Below are 18,148 nucleotides of genomic sequence, written 5' to 3'. Positions count from 1 at the left end.
TATTGCCTACTGATAGAAAACAGGACTCTGTCAGTGGGCTTCATAGAAATTCAATGACAACTAGACTTAAGGCTCTTGAGTTTCATTTCTGGCTCTAAGTGGGCCTCTGGTATAGTGAGTATTTCTGTCTATTCCTTATAGGCTTGATTTTCTTCCTGTCCTATGGCTCTTTTTTCTTTTCTTTTTCTTTTTTTTTTGGGGGGGTGGGGTGAGTGTCTTCTGTTCTGTTTTTCTGACTGCTTTTTCTTGTTCCTCGCTTCTTTGGGCAATTCCAATTTCCTCTTCCTTCCCTGTATACCTTAGCTTTTTGTTTTATTTCTTTGCTGACTCATGTCCCCCTTACTCAGCCAGCACTTCTTTTTCTGGTTTCATTTCTGGTTATTCTTCTGGTTTCTTTTCAGTTTCCTTGGACAGTCAGATCCAGCTTTCCTTTTCCATGTTAGTCAATTTCTTTCTAATTCCTTATTTGAATCCACGCTCCTGATGCTCTCATTCATCTCTGTTTCTCTCTTCTTTTTGAAGAAGGCAGTAATCTTCTCTGCTGTTCCTGGGTCCTGTAGGTTAGAGGCTGTATCTTGAAGACCCTAGGGTAGCTGATTCCCTGTCTGTGGGCCTAGTATTCTTTCCTGCAGTTATCTCAGGAAACAAAGTATGAAGACAATCTTGGGTTTGTATATTATAGTAGTCCTATTATGAACAGGACTCAGGGTTTAACTTTGAAGCTCTTGGATATCTCATACTTAGTAACAACTTCTTGTAGTTTCACAGGTATTACAAAAGGTATTTTTTAATGTGCAGAGAGACGATCAGATTTCATGTTTATCTCCAAAATTAGTCTGTCCAAACAATCAGGAGTTAGCATGGGCAAAAAAATAACTCCATGTCACTGTAGTCTCTGAAATACTTATCTGAATCATTTCCAGATGAAACACTAAAAGACAACTTGAGGTGCATGGGCCTGCAGCCCAAAGGATTTAAAGTTTGCCATGTGTAAAGGTGGCCTTTATTATAAAACTAAAATAAATATATATTATGTGTGTGTATATATATGTATGTATTTTTCCCCTTAATTGAGAATATAGTATAAAAAGGCTTGTCTGTAATATTTTTTCAGTTTTTTGGTATTTGTCTATTAATCTTATGTTGTGGTGGGGTCATTTATTTATTTATTTATTTATTTATTTATTTTAAGTATTTTGAAAATCCTTGTGCTGCCTTCTGGGCCTCAGTATGAAGTGGTGCTGAAAGGTGAGGTGGAGAGCGGGGAAAACAGACCTGTGTCCGCTGCTGCTGGCTGTGGGGACATTCCACCCATTCTTTCCAACAAGCAGTTCATTGCCTGGGGAGGAGTAACACTTGGAAGATCAGTGTAAGTATAAGTAGGGCAGCCATTCATACAGAATATTATGTTAAGTATTTTATAATGCATTTACTTACAGTATGACTTCTGTATTGTCTCTATTCAGATTAACAATCCACAGGTGATAAGCTAAGTGGTTTTGTGCACTTAATGAGAGAAACAGTATGTTATAAATCTTCTTTATACATGAAATTTTTGGAAACCACCTGTGATCTTCTTGAAGCTTTTTGTATTCTTCATGACTCTTTAGTTATAGTTAGAATAATACCAGATTTTGTAAATTAAAGTTATGCAAGTAGAACTGTAGTAAAAAAAATATTTTCTAAGTAAGTTGATGTAAAAATTCCAAAGATTCTTTTGATATCTATCTCTTGCTAGTAGTGAATCTTTTGAATTTTTTCTTCTTCTTCATAGATGCTAAGTCTAGAAGAATCTGCTTTGGTAATGTTTGACCTGAATAGCACAGGCTATTGAATTCCCTGAATTTGAATTTGAATGTGTTCTGATATTAACACTTTTAGTGATGGAGAATCCATCGCACCCCTAATTATGGTTAGCTACCCTTCAGACAAGGAGTTCCTGTCTAGATTTTTAGTTAGTTTCAAGCTTCTAGCTTCAGTGTTTGAAGTTCTAATGAAACTGTTCAGAAGTGTCTAGATGTACTTTTTTTCCTTTTGTATGTTGAGGCTGCAAGTTTTGCAGATTTCTGGACTTTTAAGTATTACTTTCTGGCCTAATCCACTGTCACTTTGATACTGAACTTTTTGAGTAATCTAATGATGTTCCCTGTTAATATTTTTAAGTGATCCACATTTGTAGCAAACAACTCTTTCTGTTAGCTACATTCCTCTTTTTTTTGGGTTAGGCAAAATAGTTTATTTCTGAAATAGTATCTTTGCCTGTATTTGTTTGGGGATAACTTTCTCTTCCTTTTATGCTGCTACCTTTTTATTTTATTTTCATCCTGAAAAATAGTTCTGTTTTACCACAGGGTTTAGGAAGCAGAAGTTATTTTTGAAATTTCTGTTTCAACAGAATACAAAGTCTCTGCCACTGAAATTTGGGGGAGGCTTTGCCTTCTCTTCCTCCTTCCATCCTTGCATCTAATTGCATGATCTCTTCCTTTACGTCAGTCTTAGGAGTTGTTAGACCCTATTGTGATTGGCTTTTGACTCAATAAAATGACAGTTTCCTGTTCATGAAGTTTCCTACCTCTGTTAAGGAAGGATCTGAGTGCCAGAAGCCTTAAAGTGAATGGTGGGAGTGAGCAGCTGGTAGCAGTGAATGAGTTAAAAAGCAAGGAACAAAATGTCTACTTCTGAGCCAGAATAAGCCATTTTTTGGCTTTCTGCATACGGCGGTGCCTTACCCTGAAGAGAGTAGAGTATTAAAGGTTTCTGATTTCTATCCATAATCTGTGTTAATTTGTAATTAATTTGCATTACCAAGATGATCTGCTAGCATAACATTATTATAACAGTAAAGAAAATATCTAGAAAAGCTGTTGATTTTTGTTTTTCTTATTTGGAAATAACATATTTTGGATACTTAAATATTTTCCTGTCAATGCCAGGATGTGTCAGAGGAAAAAAATAATTTATTTTTCAATGTCGTAGAGCCGTAACTCATTGTTGCATTATATTAAAAGGAAAATCTATCCTTAGCTTAATTTAGTTCTCTAATACTGTTCCAGATGGGTCAAACTAACCTTTCCCTCTGATCCTACATAAGGGAAGTATTCCTTCAAAATTATTCTAGTCTCCTGAGATTTAAGAATAATAATTACAAAAGATGGAAGATTTCAAGAATAAAACTTCCAGTAATACATTCTTGAAATGGTTTCAGTGAATATTACATTCACTGAAATGTAAGCTATTTCTATATGACCAATAACGCACTTAAATCAAAGCACTTCTCCATCTCTATTTATTCTAACTGTTCTGATGGTTGAAGGACTTTGATTTTGCATAAATTAGTGGTCCTGAATATTTGATCATAACTACATCTTTAAAAGATTTTTTTGTAGTCTTTTGTATTGACTCAACTGCTGCTTGCTTCAAGAGTTTAAGCTACTAAGTACAATACTTGAATTTCAGAAAAACTTTTTCCTATATGAGGACTGATATAGTCGTATATAATGTTGTAATGTGTAATTTTGAGAATACAGAAATAACTTTTGAACTAATATATTGTGCTGTAACAGGAGGCGATTTTTTTAATGAAATAGCTGTAAAACTGTCCCATTTCCATCATTTCCATAAATGTATACATGTATTCAAGTTTTCTGCACAACATAATTTAACTTCATATTTTTCAGTCAGCAGAAGTTAACTCTAAGAAATAACTCTCTGTCTGTGACTCAACATTTAAGACTGTTGATAAGAGGCCAGGATCAGGACTGCTTTCAGGTAACTCATGAAAACTTCTATTTCATGTTTATGACAAAACTATCAAGATAATCTGTTTATAAAACAGCCATCAAAACTTGTTTAATACTTGTAGCATTTGCTCAGTAATAGCTTAATTAGATTGGAAATCAAATTGCAGATGACCTCTGCAATTGAATTTCATTACAGAAAGCAAATTTCAGATTTGCTATTTTGGAATAGCAGATCATTGAACTGTCTTCACTCCAGAAGGGTTAAATGAGGTTAAGGGTTAAATGTCTAGGTTGTCTAATTTAGTGGAACAGACAAAACTGAATAGTTTTTCTCCTTAGAATAGAATTTCATAGGTACATCCACGCAGTAAGCATATGTTAAGAGTTGAGGTGGGGAAATCTCTTTAATTTTCTGCCTGTCTTTTCACCAATTGTTTTGGTTCACTGTGGAGTTCTGTATTGTTGCCTGCTTGATTCTGAAGCTGGTTGGGATCAAAGTTGGTTTACTCTTTACTGCCTGTGGTCTGTTAGATCTCGGCACTAAGATGGGATGCCTTCCTCATCTTTGTCTTGAGAAGACATCTGTAATCAGAGGGGAGACAGACACATTCTGAAAATGTTATTGATGGACTTGTAACAGTGTTTGGAAAGATGTGGCACATATTCTAAGTGCCATATAGGTTTTGGATTTCAGACTTCTCACAGAGAAGAATTTTGCTAACTATATGTAATGGTGCATGAGATACCATGGTCATTGTACAGCGTTCTGGACATCAGGCCTGATTTTCATTCTGGAAATACTTCGGAGATGGCTTTCCTGTGTTCATTAGAAAATTTGTCTTCCAGTTGTTAACTGGTTCATCTGTACTCTTTCCTTTGAAGGGTGGCTGGATTTCTCTGGTTCATTCTGGAGGGTGATCCTGAGTTTAGCAATCTGAGAGATCCTTAACCAATATGACTCAATTTTCATTACTCATCAGTGAAGGCTGTTTCTGTCCTGGACAGAATTGTTTAGTAGATTCTTGCTTACTGTTCCTGTTGTGGCCAGAAAATCAACTGGCAGTGCTAGGTGCCAAAAAATTTTTGTATGCCTTCCTCTGTAATTATCCCTATTTGTCCTGACCGCTTTAGAGAAAATAAAGCTACAAAATGAAACAGGTTGGCTGGGAATCTGACTGGTAAAAGCTGTAAAAATGTAATATTCCAACTGAAAAGCCTTGTTTCTCTACTTCTCCTGTTTAGAGTCATTGCAGCCTCAAATATCTCCTGCTGTCAACATAATTAGTGCAGAGCCTGATGAAGTTAATTTTGGGTTATTAATGAAGGAAGTCTTATTACTCTATATTTTCTTTTTGTACTCGCTCACTTTTGGTATCTCTTTTTTTTAATAGCTGCAGAGTATATTTGGATCAGAGGAACGCTTAGCTAGTAATTGGGAGCTCAAAATCCGTCCCAAAGAAGATACTAATATATACTTGATATTTGCACCTACTCGTGTAGCTTGTATGTCTGCAAAGCTGGAAATCAAACAGCTGGGGATTCGATCACAGCCAGGAATTAAATTTACTGTAAGAGTCCCAACCTAGCTTGTAATAATTTGAAATATTTCTTGTGTGTGTGGTTGTGGTGTGGTTTGGCTTGTGCGTGTGTGGGTTTTTTGGTTTTTTTTTTGTTTTTTTAGAAAAGCTCTCTCTACTTAAAATTTTAAACTCTTCAAGATATTCAGTATGTATATCTGTTTACCTGCTAAATGTGGTATGGGCACTAAACTTTAGTCTGAACATTCAACAGCTTGACTTCGCACTTTTTCCCCCTCTTACAAAAGAAATAAGAAAAATGTTATGTAGTATGTTAAAAGTCACCCAAGATTTTAACTCTAGAACTGTCAAAAAAAAATCTGAACTTGCCTGGTTTTATAGAAAAACCTTAAACTAATTTTCAGCAAAACTTGAAACTGAAGTTGAATAAATTTAGGCTTATTTTCTTTCTTGCAAGGTCATTTCAATTCTCATTTTAAGTGTTTTGTTATGCTGTGTAGTATATGCTCTATCCTACTCTTACTATGCTTTGTAGTTTAACCCTAATATCTTTTACAGAAATTTAGCAAGAAACATTTTTCATGTGAAGTATACTCCTTACTTTCAGATACCTCTGTCTGGATATGGAGGAACAAGCAATATCATTTTAGAAAATGTTAAAAAACTGTCGAACAGTTACATGATAACACTGGAGAGATTATTGCCTGCAAGATTAAAGAAAGTTTCTTTCCGCATAAGAAACACGGGTTCTCGTGCTGCCTATGTTAAAGCATTGTGTTTGGCAGACCTTGAGACAAAAACAGCTGTGGATCCTCACGCAATGACGGTGTCCCCAGAGAAGTTTGTGCTAAAAGAAGGAACGCATGAGGTAAGTATACCCAATTGTGGACAAGTTTTATTAATTTAAAATAGATGTGTTTAGTGACTATGCATATCAGAAGTTTCTCATTAAAGTTTCACTTAACTTGTGTTTAACATTCTGTTTCACTTGTGTTGCAGTAGTTTTCCAAACATCAGTACCAACTGCAAGAATTTTTTTCTGAATATGTTGACTATGTCTTTTATCAGGTGATTACTGTAACATGGAATCCTGTGGAAAAAGAAAAAAACTTACATAAAACAAACACGTTGTTATCAGCAATATGCTTTTTTTGTGGAGATGAAATTTCCAGACAGCAATATCGTAGGTAAGATGGAATATCATAGGTTGCTGTTATGAAGTAGACAGATGTTTAACAATGTTAAAACTAAAGGTATAATGCTACCAACAGTGTGGGTTTTAACATGCCTATGAAAGTGGCAAGAACAAAACAAAAGACCTTGATGATGTGGAGAGTTCCATCAAGTCTTATGTTTGGCAGTTTTTTACATACTGCGGCTATGATCCCAGTTAAAGTTTTTCTTTTTTTCTTCTTTCTTCTTTTTACATTCTCAAAAGTTGTGCATATTGTTTGGGGGGAGGGGGGGTTTGCATTTTTGTATTGGAAGAGTTGTTTCTCTTGTTATGTCTTTTCCAAAATGTATGTAGCCTTAATTTTTAAACAAAATCCTTCTGAAAGGAGTAGTGTAGAAATTCAGTAGTATTACATTTTGAGTGAGATCCACATTTTGTTTTGCTGACTTAAGTTGAGGAAGATGGAGTGTGAGTGGATGCGTGCTTGAGAGAAATAACAGCTACGTATAGTCATAGCAGACACAAATGAAATTGCTAGGATTTATCTTACCATGGTTAAAGGAGGTCACTATATTTCAATTTGTATAACTCAAATGCACAAAAATTGAATGGGAAACTCTGCTTCTAATGACGCAAGTGGCACTTTTGACTTCTCTGTGTGGTGTACAATGATGATGCAAAACATTAAGAATGAGCTGAGTACTAGGGTGTTGATGATGATGATTCAGTACAAAACTTTCTTCGATGAATGACAGTCTCCTGCTATTGCTGTCAGATGTGGTTGCCAGAAACTTTATGAAAGCCATGATATTTATTATTACCCAAATCAAGTATTAAATGTAGTTGCATTTAAACATGTGACTTTGAATAAAAAGCTCATGAAATAGTTGCGTGTGTGGTATTTTTGATAGCAAACTGGCCTGAGATTTTTTCAGATGTTTATTACTGATTTTTATATGAATTCTTTCTGAGACAGTGCTCGCTATCCCTGAAAACTTCTTAGAGAGCAAAAATACTGAGGTAAAGGATTTTCTCTGCTGATCCACAGAAAACCAGCTGAGAAGCTTGGTACACCTGTGTAGGTAGCATTTGGAACTTCTTTGTGTTTGGCTTACAGACACTGGTATGTGGATGAAATTTTCAGTTGCTGGTTTTATTAGTCAGCAAGTATGACATTTAGGTTCATGAGCATGGTGGTCTAGTTGGTTGTTTCCTGATGGGAGCTTTTCTGAAGTCTCCCTTGATGAATCCCAAAAAAGGGACATTCGTCTCCTGAGATCAAGGGCTATAGGAAGGCAGTCAAGCCCCATTCTTAGGTGTGTAATACGAAGCTGTGATTTGGAGCTTGGGCACAACTGTGAAATGAAAAATCTGCCCAGTGTGCCAACTTCTGGTTCAAGTTCTTTACTCTAAAAATATACCCGGTCAGCAGCCTGGTGAGTGTCTTGAGACTTAGGAGGAAGAGATGGGGGGGTCACAGTTACTAGTGCTGAGGCAGTTGGGTTCTGCATAGGCACTTCATTCTTGCTACCTCCAAGGCTCTGCCTCCTTAAGTTTGTGTGCTAGGCTCTCCATTACTGACCTGTAGCTTCCTGTTTTCTCCCTAGACTATTTATATCGCCATGTGTGCCAGTATTTTCTGTTCCATTTTCAGTCATATTCTTCAGCCCCATGTCCCAGCTGTTTGGCACCTGCTGCCACTCTGCCATTGACTAGTTGATTTCCCCCCCCCCCCCCACCCCCACCCCCCAAGAGGCTTTTCCTCAGGATCAAAATAGCATTCTCATCTTTCCTGTGATGATTTAAAAATGACTTGGACACCTGAAGTGCTTACCAGAAATCTGGCTAGATGTAATGCAGGGTAGACAATAAGTATGCACCTTGGAAAGATAGGCCTATGATGGCCATGATTTGGTACCTTTTACTGTGCAGCAATAGAGCAGTGGGGTTTTTTTGTTGTTTTGGGTTTTTTGGTTATTTTTTGTTGTGTTTTTTTTCTCTTCAAGTTTTAAGCTTATGAAAAGGCTTCAAACTTAAGTACGTTCACAAATATGAGTTTAATGTATTCCAGAAATGATAAAAGTTAAAATGATAGATTCTTACCTCGGGATTCCTTTTCGGATTGATGTTTCCAGTAATAAGTAAAATTTAAAGTCTCTTTCTTATCTCTTTAATAGAGCCATGATGTATAACCCTCAGGTAGCAAAATACATACTCCCAGAAAACAGTTCATTGAGAAACATCGTATTTGATGAAGAATTTCAAGGGGAGCAGCTAGTGACAGAAGGTGAGCCTATTACTTGTTAAAGGAAATATGTAATACTTGTTTTCGGGGGGGGGAAAACGTGTTTTAGGCTTGAATTCTAGTTGCTTTTCCACATTTTCTTTTTTGTTAAATGGAGAAGTGAAATGCCCAATTTGGACAAAACTTGCTTTCTTTTATTGCATACCTGCCGTGCTTTTCTCTGAGCAGAACAGAAGCCCTCGTCTATGTATGTTATGACACTAGAAATGTTCGGTTTATTCTGAGAGTTTTTACCTTATCATTAATACCTGAGGAGGAGACTTGAGGTACAATTTTACTGAAAGTTACAGAGTTCATTTTGTACATGGGTAATATGTTCTGTATTTGAAAACTAAGAGGCAGAAAACAAGTTTGGTGATGTTTGAAGATGTCTTTCCCCTCCCAAATTAAGTAACTTTAAACTTTTTTCAACTTCTACTTGTATTACCAAGGAATTAAGAAAGTCTGCAACTTAGTCTGACAGTGTCCTTTAAATAAGTAAATAAATTCAATGTTTAACTGCTTTGTTGCTTTTCAGCGTTTTAAATAAGTGTGTTAAACAGACTGTGGAATAAAGTTAAAGATTAAAGGCAATCCTTATAGCTGGGAAGTTCTAATATGTACCTACATAATGGTAAAGCTATAACCCTAGACTATTTTGGTCTCTGTTCTACATTGCCTTAATCCACAGAGGTTTTTGAAAAATCTATTAAGAAATTATATTTTAACTTCAGCTTGAAATAGTATGGTGTCAGTTTTCACTGGTCTGCTCACTTGATGTATCAGTGTGATACATAACTATGTAGTTAAGAGCAGACAGTCAGCTTTCATACTCAAGAGGACTAGAATTTTACAGATATTCCTATGTTTTGATCTTGTCCTATATTTATTGTTAGGTTGTGTGATTAAAAGCTCGTCTTTACACACACACACGCAGAAAGGAGAGCAGAGGAACAATGGCAAATGGGGGAACCAGAGTAATATCCTGACTGGGCTGCTCCCAGGGCCCAGTCACAGGAGAGGGCTCAGCCCTTAAAAAGCCCATCTGTGCCTGCGCATGCACACACACGTTGTCCAGGTGTGAAACGCACCCCTTGCAGGAGAGGCTCTCCAGACCACCTTACAGACTGCAGGAGGTGGTGGGTGGTGGTGGGGTTATTGCTGAAGGGCTGTGGGACTCATTATGGGATGCAGGGAAGAGCATTTGGGAATTGCACAAGACTTATTATGGGATCTTTATGGGTGGAACCAAAGGGGGGGAAAGGGAGGGATATATGGTTTGGGCAGGAGCAGACATGGGGAAATAGAGGGGTAAGAGGCTGAAGAGGGGCTGGCGGCATGTGAACAGGTTGCTGGTCAGTCTGCTTGCCTGGCCGTGCCCTGCGCCTCGTCGCTGCTGCCTGTCCTGTCTGCTCACCAAACTCCATTTCTAACTGTTTTCCTGGGTGCGGGTCTCTATTTGTGTGCATGTGTGTGCATGGAGGTCAAAGCGCTGGCACTCAACGTCAGACGACAGGTCGCAGGGGCCAGGGCTCTGTGGTGCCAGCGACTGGAGAGGCTGGTGCAAGCGAGGGTCTCTGTGCCAGCAACAGGAGTGGGACCGTGGGTCGCGGGGCCCGGGTGCCTCTGTGGTGCTGGCAACAACAGAGCTGGGGTGCACATGTCAGGGTGTGATCGCTAGCGAATATTGAGGCAGACTAGCCAGGGGGGATCGGGTAAGTGGCTTGGGAGCTGGGGGTGGGGGGGTGGTGCATGCCTCTTAGCGTGGGACCACAGGGAGACTTAGTTACTGGGGGTCTTGGCTGACTGCTGGAAAGATCTTGAGGTCTCGGGGTCACCTGAGGGACCCGTTTGTATGTGTTTGTGCCAGCTACTGGATAGGCTGAGTGTCTAAGCCCGGCTACTGGACGGGTCCACACTGTATATGTGGGTATATGTGTCCTGCTAACAGATCTTTGTCCTGATGAGCCAGGGAGGGGAACAGGACGAGGCAGGTTGGTGCTGTTTTGTGTTTGTGGGAGTGCTGAGTGTTTGTATTGATATTTGTGGTTGGCTGTGTGTATATTTAATTATATGTTGTGTATGTGTGTGCACCTACTGGGAACACATGCACAGGTTGGACGGCATGGAGCTGCAGCAGTCTTGCGTGTCTCAGGCTACTGCGTAAGCACCCTCTCATTCAGTTGCTTTGCTGTAGTGGTCAAATTTTTCTTACTTGTATAATAATATTTCTAGTTGCGAAGGTATGCGTAAATTGCCAGTCGAATAGAGGAAGTGGTTGTTATTGAACACGTAGCAATTTTTATTCTAAATATTTTATTTTAAAGCAGTCTAGAATGTTTTGTGAATTGCATACTTCCTGTGCTGTCAAAACGAATCTAGTTTGCAGTGAAGATTAGTAACTCATCTGCATATGCATATTTGTTAAAAGAGCAGGGAAAGAATTTCGATCAAGTATCCTCTGTAAGATTCTCCTAAGAATAATTCATTTCTAGGTATCACATGACATACTTGATTACATTTGATAGGATCTAAGCCTTTAAAAAATGGCTTGTCCCTCGTGATTGGAAGATTGCACCATTATGCTGTTTGCATGCTCTGAGTCTGACCTTTAGAATCTGAAACGTGTGCACTATGGCCTTATAATTAAGATAACTTTAAATGTCATCATAAACTGGTCATTTTGATACTTTTAGTTAATGAAAATGAGATAGCACATTTCACTTTTACATCTTAATGAGGTGTTTTAAAACTGGAATTTCCTGAAAGGAATGAAGTTCAAGGAATGGGGTGGGGGAAGGAGACCAGAAATTGACAGAGTAGAAATAGTGGCCATTCTACAGGATGAATATATTTCTATGCTGGATTCTATTAAATACGACAGATTAAAACTCTAGTTGTTTCAGAAAAGCATGTTCTGCTAGAAATCCTTTTGTAAGACTCCTGGTTTTGTTAACAAGTTTGAAGGTACATGTAAATGCTTCTATAGTAGGTGTTGCTCTGTCTTATCCTCATCTGAAGTGTAGAAGCTATATACCAATATTAATAATTTTCCCTGCTATCTACAGTGCAGCAAAGGCAATAACAATTGGATCAAACCTATCCTATGTAAGAAATGCTCATTTATTCGTTCTACCAATTCAAGAAGAAATGGCTTAAAGCAAAGCAGCAAGCTTCTTTGATTTGATTAATTAAATATTTTGAGCTAATATTTTAGTATTTTTAAATGATATTCTGACATTTCTGGTCTTTTAGGCAGTTACAGGAATATTGAATTAAATAGTGAAGTGTTAATCCTTCGTCTTTGATTTAAAAGTAATTTCTGTCAAAATCTTACTTTCCACAATGCCATTAAAATGTTCAGATTGCTGGATGTTTAGGTTCTTATGTTACATCTAATGTTAATGTTGATTTATCCCTGATAATTGAACCTGTAGTAAGTAATTTTTGGAACAATCTACAGTATTTTAGCCAACTGGTGATTAACTAGGATTTTATCTCAAATCTGTGTGATTTCAGGGTACTGTTGATTTGTTCTTACTAGAATTGCTCTGTTGCTCTTATTTTTAGTATTTGATATCCCAAGGAGGGCAAATGACATCCATCTCTTCTATGGAAATATGCGTAAGGTTATCCTTTCTCTGGTTGGATATCCCATTTTTGACCAGGATGATTTGCAGCAGTCTCCTCGGTGTCATTTGGAATCAGACAGGTAATGTGACTGTAAAGATTACCTTCAGGTAACACCAAAGTGAACTGCGTCTGCTTTCATGTAAAACCTTTGAGATTTTTTTTAACGATTGTATCCTTACCTCGATGAAAATTGATTTGCTGTGTGAGTGAAAGAGCTGACTGCACTGAAAAATGCCTCTGAATATTTAGCTAAGTCTTCTCTGCATTTTTATATAGTGTATTTAAACTGTTAGGAAAACTTTTAAACTATTTTCTAGACTGATGTCAGTCACTTGCAACTTTCTCTTCTTCATTTCAAGAAGCTGTTTTTTTCCATAGGTACTTCCAAAGTACATTTCTTATAGTCTTAGTAATATAATGAAGTTTTATCTCTCTGAGAGAAATAGAGATATACCAAGGATTAGTAACCTTGCCTTGTTCAGCTCATACGCCAGTATGCCTTTCATTGTGGTATGTACTGCAGCTCATCAAGAGAATGAGCAGTGCTGAGGTTGACTTCTTCCCCCCCCCCCCCCCCCAATCAAGTTGTCCAGTTCTGGGAGAATTTCTTTGGAGGACTGACAGAGACCTAGTTTGTGATTTGGACTTGTCGTTTTTATATATTCAGGCTGCTCTTATGTTTGGAGCCCTGACATCGGGGAAGAAATGTCAAAATCCTGTTCAAGTCCTACTTAAGACAGCATAGCATGAAGACAAAGTAAAAATGGGTTGACTGTAAGAAAAATATTTTTATTGGTTGCTTCTTGGGTCTTTATGCATTTTCCTTCTCAAGATCCTGTTATGTAAGTGAAGAAAGAGCCTGCTAGTCCTGTTGAGTCTAATCTCTATGTATGTAGCTGCTGTCTTAGAATTGTTTGTGCTTGTTGCACTCCAGATGTTGAACATTTCTGGAGAGTTGACAGACTTACCAGCTAGTGAGGTGTTTGTCAGACATACTGGGATTGTACAACTAGAGGTTGGAAAGCAGTATCTCCAGCAGTAAGTGGGCTTGCCTTCTTTCTTTTTACTACTTTTTTCTTTCTCTTCTCCCCCCCCCCCCCCCCCCCCCCCCCCCGAGTGATAGCCTGGTCAGTTCTTCATCTTTTGAATTTATTCCCTGGTTAAACAGCATAAGGATCTTCACTTCGAGTGCACTGCAGTATGATTGTGTTTAGTAATCTGACCATTATGAAATTCCGTGTTAAGGAATTCTATGAATCAATTGCCATGCTAGTTCCATTGTTATCTTAAGGGATGAATCCACAGGTATTAATTCAGATGTCGTGAACCGAGTCAGGATTCTCAGGAGCATTAAAAAGTAAAAGTAGAAATAATAGGAACAAAAGCTATATGTTTGCACAATGTTGTATGGAGCAAGAGATTTATCTATTTTACCTTTAACTGCTGATTTCTGGTTTGTATTTTAGTATTTAAAATCTAACTTGTTGTCAATTAAGCTTTTAACTTGAGAAATACTCTGAATCCTAAAATAAGAAAGCTTCTTAGCTTTCATGCATGAGCTTATCTGCCCTCCATCTTACAAGCAAAGATGTGAAATGTTGAGCTGTGAAGATGATTAAGGAATTGGAGCTCCTGTCATACAAGGAAAGACTGGGAGAGTTGGGACTGCTTAGCCTTGAACAGAGAAGGCTCAGAGGGGGCGGAGGGTGGATCTTATCAGTATGTATAAGTATCTAGTGGGGGTCGGTAAAGAAGGTGGAATCAAACTCTTCTCAGTGGTACACAGTGAACAGACAAGAGGTAATGGACACAAATGAAAATGCAAGAAATTTCATTTAAACATAACTTTTTTATGGTGAGGGCGGTCAAATGTTGCAACAAAGTCAAAACTTGACTGGATAAGGTCCTGAGCAATCTGCTCTAGTTGACTCTGCTTTTAAGCAGGTGTGTTGGACTAGATGATCTCCAGAGATTCCTTCCAATGTCAACTGTTCTGTGGTTCTGTGAACTCTTATTTCTCCCTGCAGTAGCTTTTCAATCTGGATAAAGCATGTATAGAGAAAGCCTTTTACTTTATTATCACCTAAAGATAATTGGTTGTTTTAATCCCTTCCATTATGCTCCTTTTAAACATCCTGTGAATAAACTTTGTCATGATATAGCTGCTGATTTAATTTTTTTAATAATGGAGAAATGAATTAAATTGAGGTCCTTGTGAAGAGATTTATATGCAAGTATGACACTTTGAGGAATATTAAAAGTAGGTTAATGCAATTATTTGTAAGCTATTTTTATGAATACTGTTGCTTAGTGCAATTTTATTTTCAGATTTGTCAACTCGGTCAGACACATCAATGCAACTTTGGATGTCCTTCCTGTTAAAGGACCTCAAGGTCCTCCATTACCTGTAAAAACTGAAGATATCATTCCGAATAAATTAGTTGATCAACAGACTTGGGCTGTTAAACCCGAATACTTGATTTTGACATCTTCTATTAGTGAGTATTTTTCAAAGCTAATAAAATAACTATTCTAGTAATAAAATAACTGTATTACTTACCATGCCAATAATTATTTTGGATTTGTAAATTTGGTTTGAGTAATCTTGTTGAAGTAGCATTTCATCTGAACAGTAAACTTGGTTTGAATGTAGTTTTGGTGAAATTGTCAGCAGAAAGATCAATTAGGTAGTATATGTGAACTAAACTGGGAATTTTTATAATATGCAGTGCATCAACAAGAGAAACTATGAAGGCTTTAAAGCATACAAAGGTAAAAATAGGACAAAATATCTTAATTGGTGCGTCTCAATTTTGGACATCTTAATTTTTGTTTGTTTTAACTTACAGCTTTTTTATATTACAGGTAGAACAGCTGATACTGGACATGTACAAATTATCAACAATTCTAATAGGATGTTGACATTTGAGCTTTCTTGGCCAGCTCACTGCCTTACTATAACTCCCCAACATGGAAGTATTGAACCAGAGTAAGCTTCTTTTTGTAGGTTTCCTTAGCTTATGAAAGTGTGGTGAGGTTTTAGGGAGATTTATTTTAGTGAGTTCTCAGGTGTAGTCTTTTTGTCAGTTAACATGTAAATCTAGCTTTTATATTTCAGGACCTTATCTTTTTATATTTCCTTGTGTAGTTATACATTTCTGTCATATGCAAAATTACATAGCCAAGAGTTTTCTGTGCTGGGAAATACTGTTATTGTTCTTGTATAGTTGTCTGGGAACTGGATGGCTGACAAAGCAGAAAAGTTTTAAAAAAAAAAATCTTCCTTTCACAGTAGAGTTTTTGTTAAAATTAATCCTATAGAAAAAAACTTAGCTGTTCTTACAAAATGCTTCTCTTCTGGATATTAGTATGACTTGTTCACATTTTCTCTTGCTGATGTGCTGATAGCCATCTGAATTTTTTTTATATTCTGACAAACCTGTTTTTTGCCACTTAGTCTATGGCTTCTTAAAACCTGTAATATAAAAAGAATAACAAGCCAGTGTCAGGTCGCCTCTACCTTTACTATTAGTATTTTGTCACAATAGTCATAGCATTCCTGTATGTGTGTGAAATTTCCCTCAGACTTCAGCAAAAAGTCTATCACAGTAAAATGCTTGAAAGTTCTGGCCACCTCTGGTTTCTGAAATTGCATTTTTTAAGGTCAGTTCAGATAGGCTTTTAAGATCCCACTGTTAAACTAGTCTCATTCCCCCCCCTCCCCAATGGCTCTTGCTCCACAAAAAATAGTTTTGCTGCTTGAGTATTATTTAATTTAGCAGTTGCTTTAAATTTGTAGATGTTTGCTCAAAGTAGATGCTTGCTTTTCAATCTGGCATCACTGTGCAAGATGTGATGCATTTAAAAACACTTAATTCTATCTTCATATGTTGGATGGGAGGGACTTCCATCACTAGTGAGAATATGAGGCTTATCTGGAGGGACTTGGATATCTGCCACTCCTTGCAGATGCTGTCAAGGCTAAGAACAACAGTTTCGAAAAGAGAGATAACAATGAACGACTTGCTAGTAGCTAAAAGTAAGGACCTAACAAGTGTCCCCTACCCTGGATTCATGATTCTCTGTAGAATGATCTCTTAAGAGGGAATTGAAGTGGTTCTTCAAGCAACTTTTTTGCATTGCATAATTCTAATTTTTTTTTTTTTTTGCCCTTCACTGGAGAAGAATGAACTGAAGCCTGGTATGTTGGGTCTGAATAAGTAGTCTGGATCAAGAACAGAGCTGGGAGTGGGAAGCAGATCTGTGGGAACCGTTGACTTAGGCTCAGCAAGCTGCACTTACCTGTTTTTCTGCTTTTCACAACCATGTCTCTGCAGTGCCAAGAGCAGGCATGCTGTCAGTACAGGAGCCAGCTGCATAGTGCAGCAATGCCTGGGACTGCACAGAATTCTTGAACTAATTTAGTCCAGGAAAAGGAGGAGGTCTGAGATCTTCAGTGAGAGTGAAGGAAGGTCCTAAGACTAAGAATGTGCTCTGCCATGCTAGAGCATGTAAGATCACACAGGTTGCCGCCCTCTAAACCCTCAAGTTCCAAGGGATGTGGTAAAGGCAATCACTAGCCTGTCTGAACGTGGAATAACCAAGTCCTGTGTCCCTACTGAGTTCGGTAGCATTCTAACAGATTTTCTCATGGAGGCGAAGTGAAACTAGCCTCTGGGATGTTGCTGCACCTCAGTGTTTGGAGTATAGATAAGCACTGAGAAAGAAACTGCACTTTTGAAGCCAGGACTGTTGGAATCTGGAAGGGTTGCAAGAACCTTCTCTGGAAAGTGTTTCAGGAGTTTGTTTTCTGGATAAGATTTGAAAAGATGCTTGGACTTTTTTCTGCTAGACTCCACTCCATTCAGAATGGAAGCAATTAAAGTACTGAGAGGTAATATCTTTAGGTTTGAATATGGGACCCTTGTGAGGGACATATGGTCTGTGACTTCATGCAAGTTGGATTGGCAGATGAAGTTTGCAGCAAATGTCAAAAAGAAGCTGAAAGGAGCAAAGGCAAGGGAATGGTTTGTGACAGCAGGTAGTTCATAGTAACTGAGGTGGTATGTGCACATTGCAGATTATATTCTTGCATACACAGCCTGTACGTGAGAGAGAAGCATGAGCGCAGAGATTCCAAAAACTGCTGAGCCTTAAAATTCTTCTCTGGAGTGATGAAGTTCTGTGTGCTTGTTGTGTGAACGTACTTGCTGGCTATGCCCCTGAAAGACTTCCTGCTGCTGGAAACTAAAACCCTATCCCTTTTTATTGAAAAGAATATTTTAAGAAATACCAGTATCCTGATTTAATATTTTCAAACTATTAACAGCTGTTAATTGATGTTTATATGAGATGTCTGTATTATGATTCCTATGGATCAATTTTGCTCCTACACTAAACTTGTGTGCTGTGCTGATTATATCTCAAGCTAATTCATCAGGTGTAACTTGAATAATTCTGCTAATTGGTTCTCTTTGCATACTATCAATGACCTTTATTTCAGTGATCTAGTACTAATCTTGAAATTCTTCCTTGCTTACTTTCTGCCCTCCTTTGTTTAAATTTATACAGTATAGAATATAGAACACTGTAAATCAGAGTATATTTGTGTTCTCGGTGGTCAAATTCTGTGTGATGTCTTAACTGCTTCGAATGAATACTGTTCTTACTATCTGTAGAAACCACTGATAACATTGGAAGGCTTTTCTTTTTTTCTCCCAAATTGGTGGTTCTGTATGGGAGAAAGGAAAGAAAGCTGTTTCTCTAAACCTAGAACTGT

At 37.7% G+C, this 18,148-nt stretch overlaps 1 protein-coding gene across 6 annotated transcripts in view; it reads left to right on the top strand.

Moving 5' to 3' along the window:
- The window catches only part of CEP192 (centrosomal protein 192), a 72,992-nt gene that overhangs the window by 38,774 nt on the left and 16,070 nt on the right, over positions 1 to 18,148 (top strand). For all 6 annotated transcript variants that reach the window (XM_064507168.1, XM_026094334.2, XM_064507169.1 and 3 more), the window contains exons 27-35: positions 1,193 to 1,369; positions 3,678 to 3,768; positions 5,132 to 5,308; positions 5,886 to 6,146; positions 6,347 to 6,465; positions 8,630 to 8,739; positions 12,307 to 12,448; positions 14,698 to 14,867; positions 15,235 to 15,358. In XM_064507168.1, coding sequence (XP_064363238.1) covers positions 1,193 to 1,369; positions 3,678 to 3,768; positions 5,132 to 5,308; positions 5,886 to 6,146; positions 6,347 to 6,465; positions 8,630 to 8,739; positions 12,307 to 12,448; positions 14,698 to 14,867; positions 15,235 to 15,358 — 1,371 coding nt within the window. The remainder of the gene's footprint in view (positions 1 to 1,192; positions 1,370 to 3,677; positions 3,769 to 5,131; positions 5,309 to 5,885; positions 6,147 to 6,346; positions 6,466 to 8,629; positions 8,740 to 12,306; positions 12,449 to 14,697; positions 14,868 to 15,234; positions 15,359 to 18,148) is intronic.

The sequence above is a fragment of the Dromaius novaehollandiae genome, chromosome 2 (genome assembly GCF_036370855.1).
Source record: "Dromaius novaehollandiae isolate bDroNov1 chromosome 2, bDroNov1.hap1, whole genome shotgun sequence".
In the NCBI taxonomy this organism is placed as follows: Eukaryota; Metazoa; Chordata; class Aves; order Casuariiformes; family Dromaiidae; genus Dromaius; species Dromaius novaehollandiae.
The sequence above is the reverse complement of the archived record's forward strand: the minus strand, read 5'-3'. Positions and strand labels throughout refer to the sequence as shown.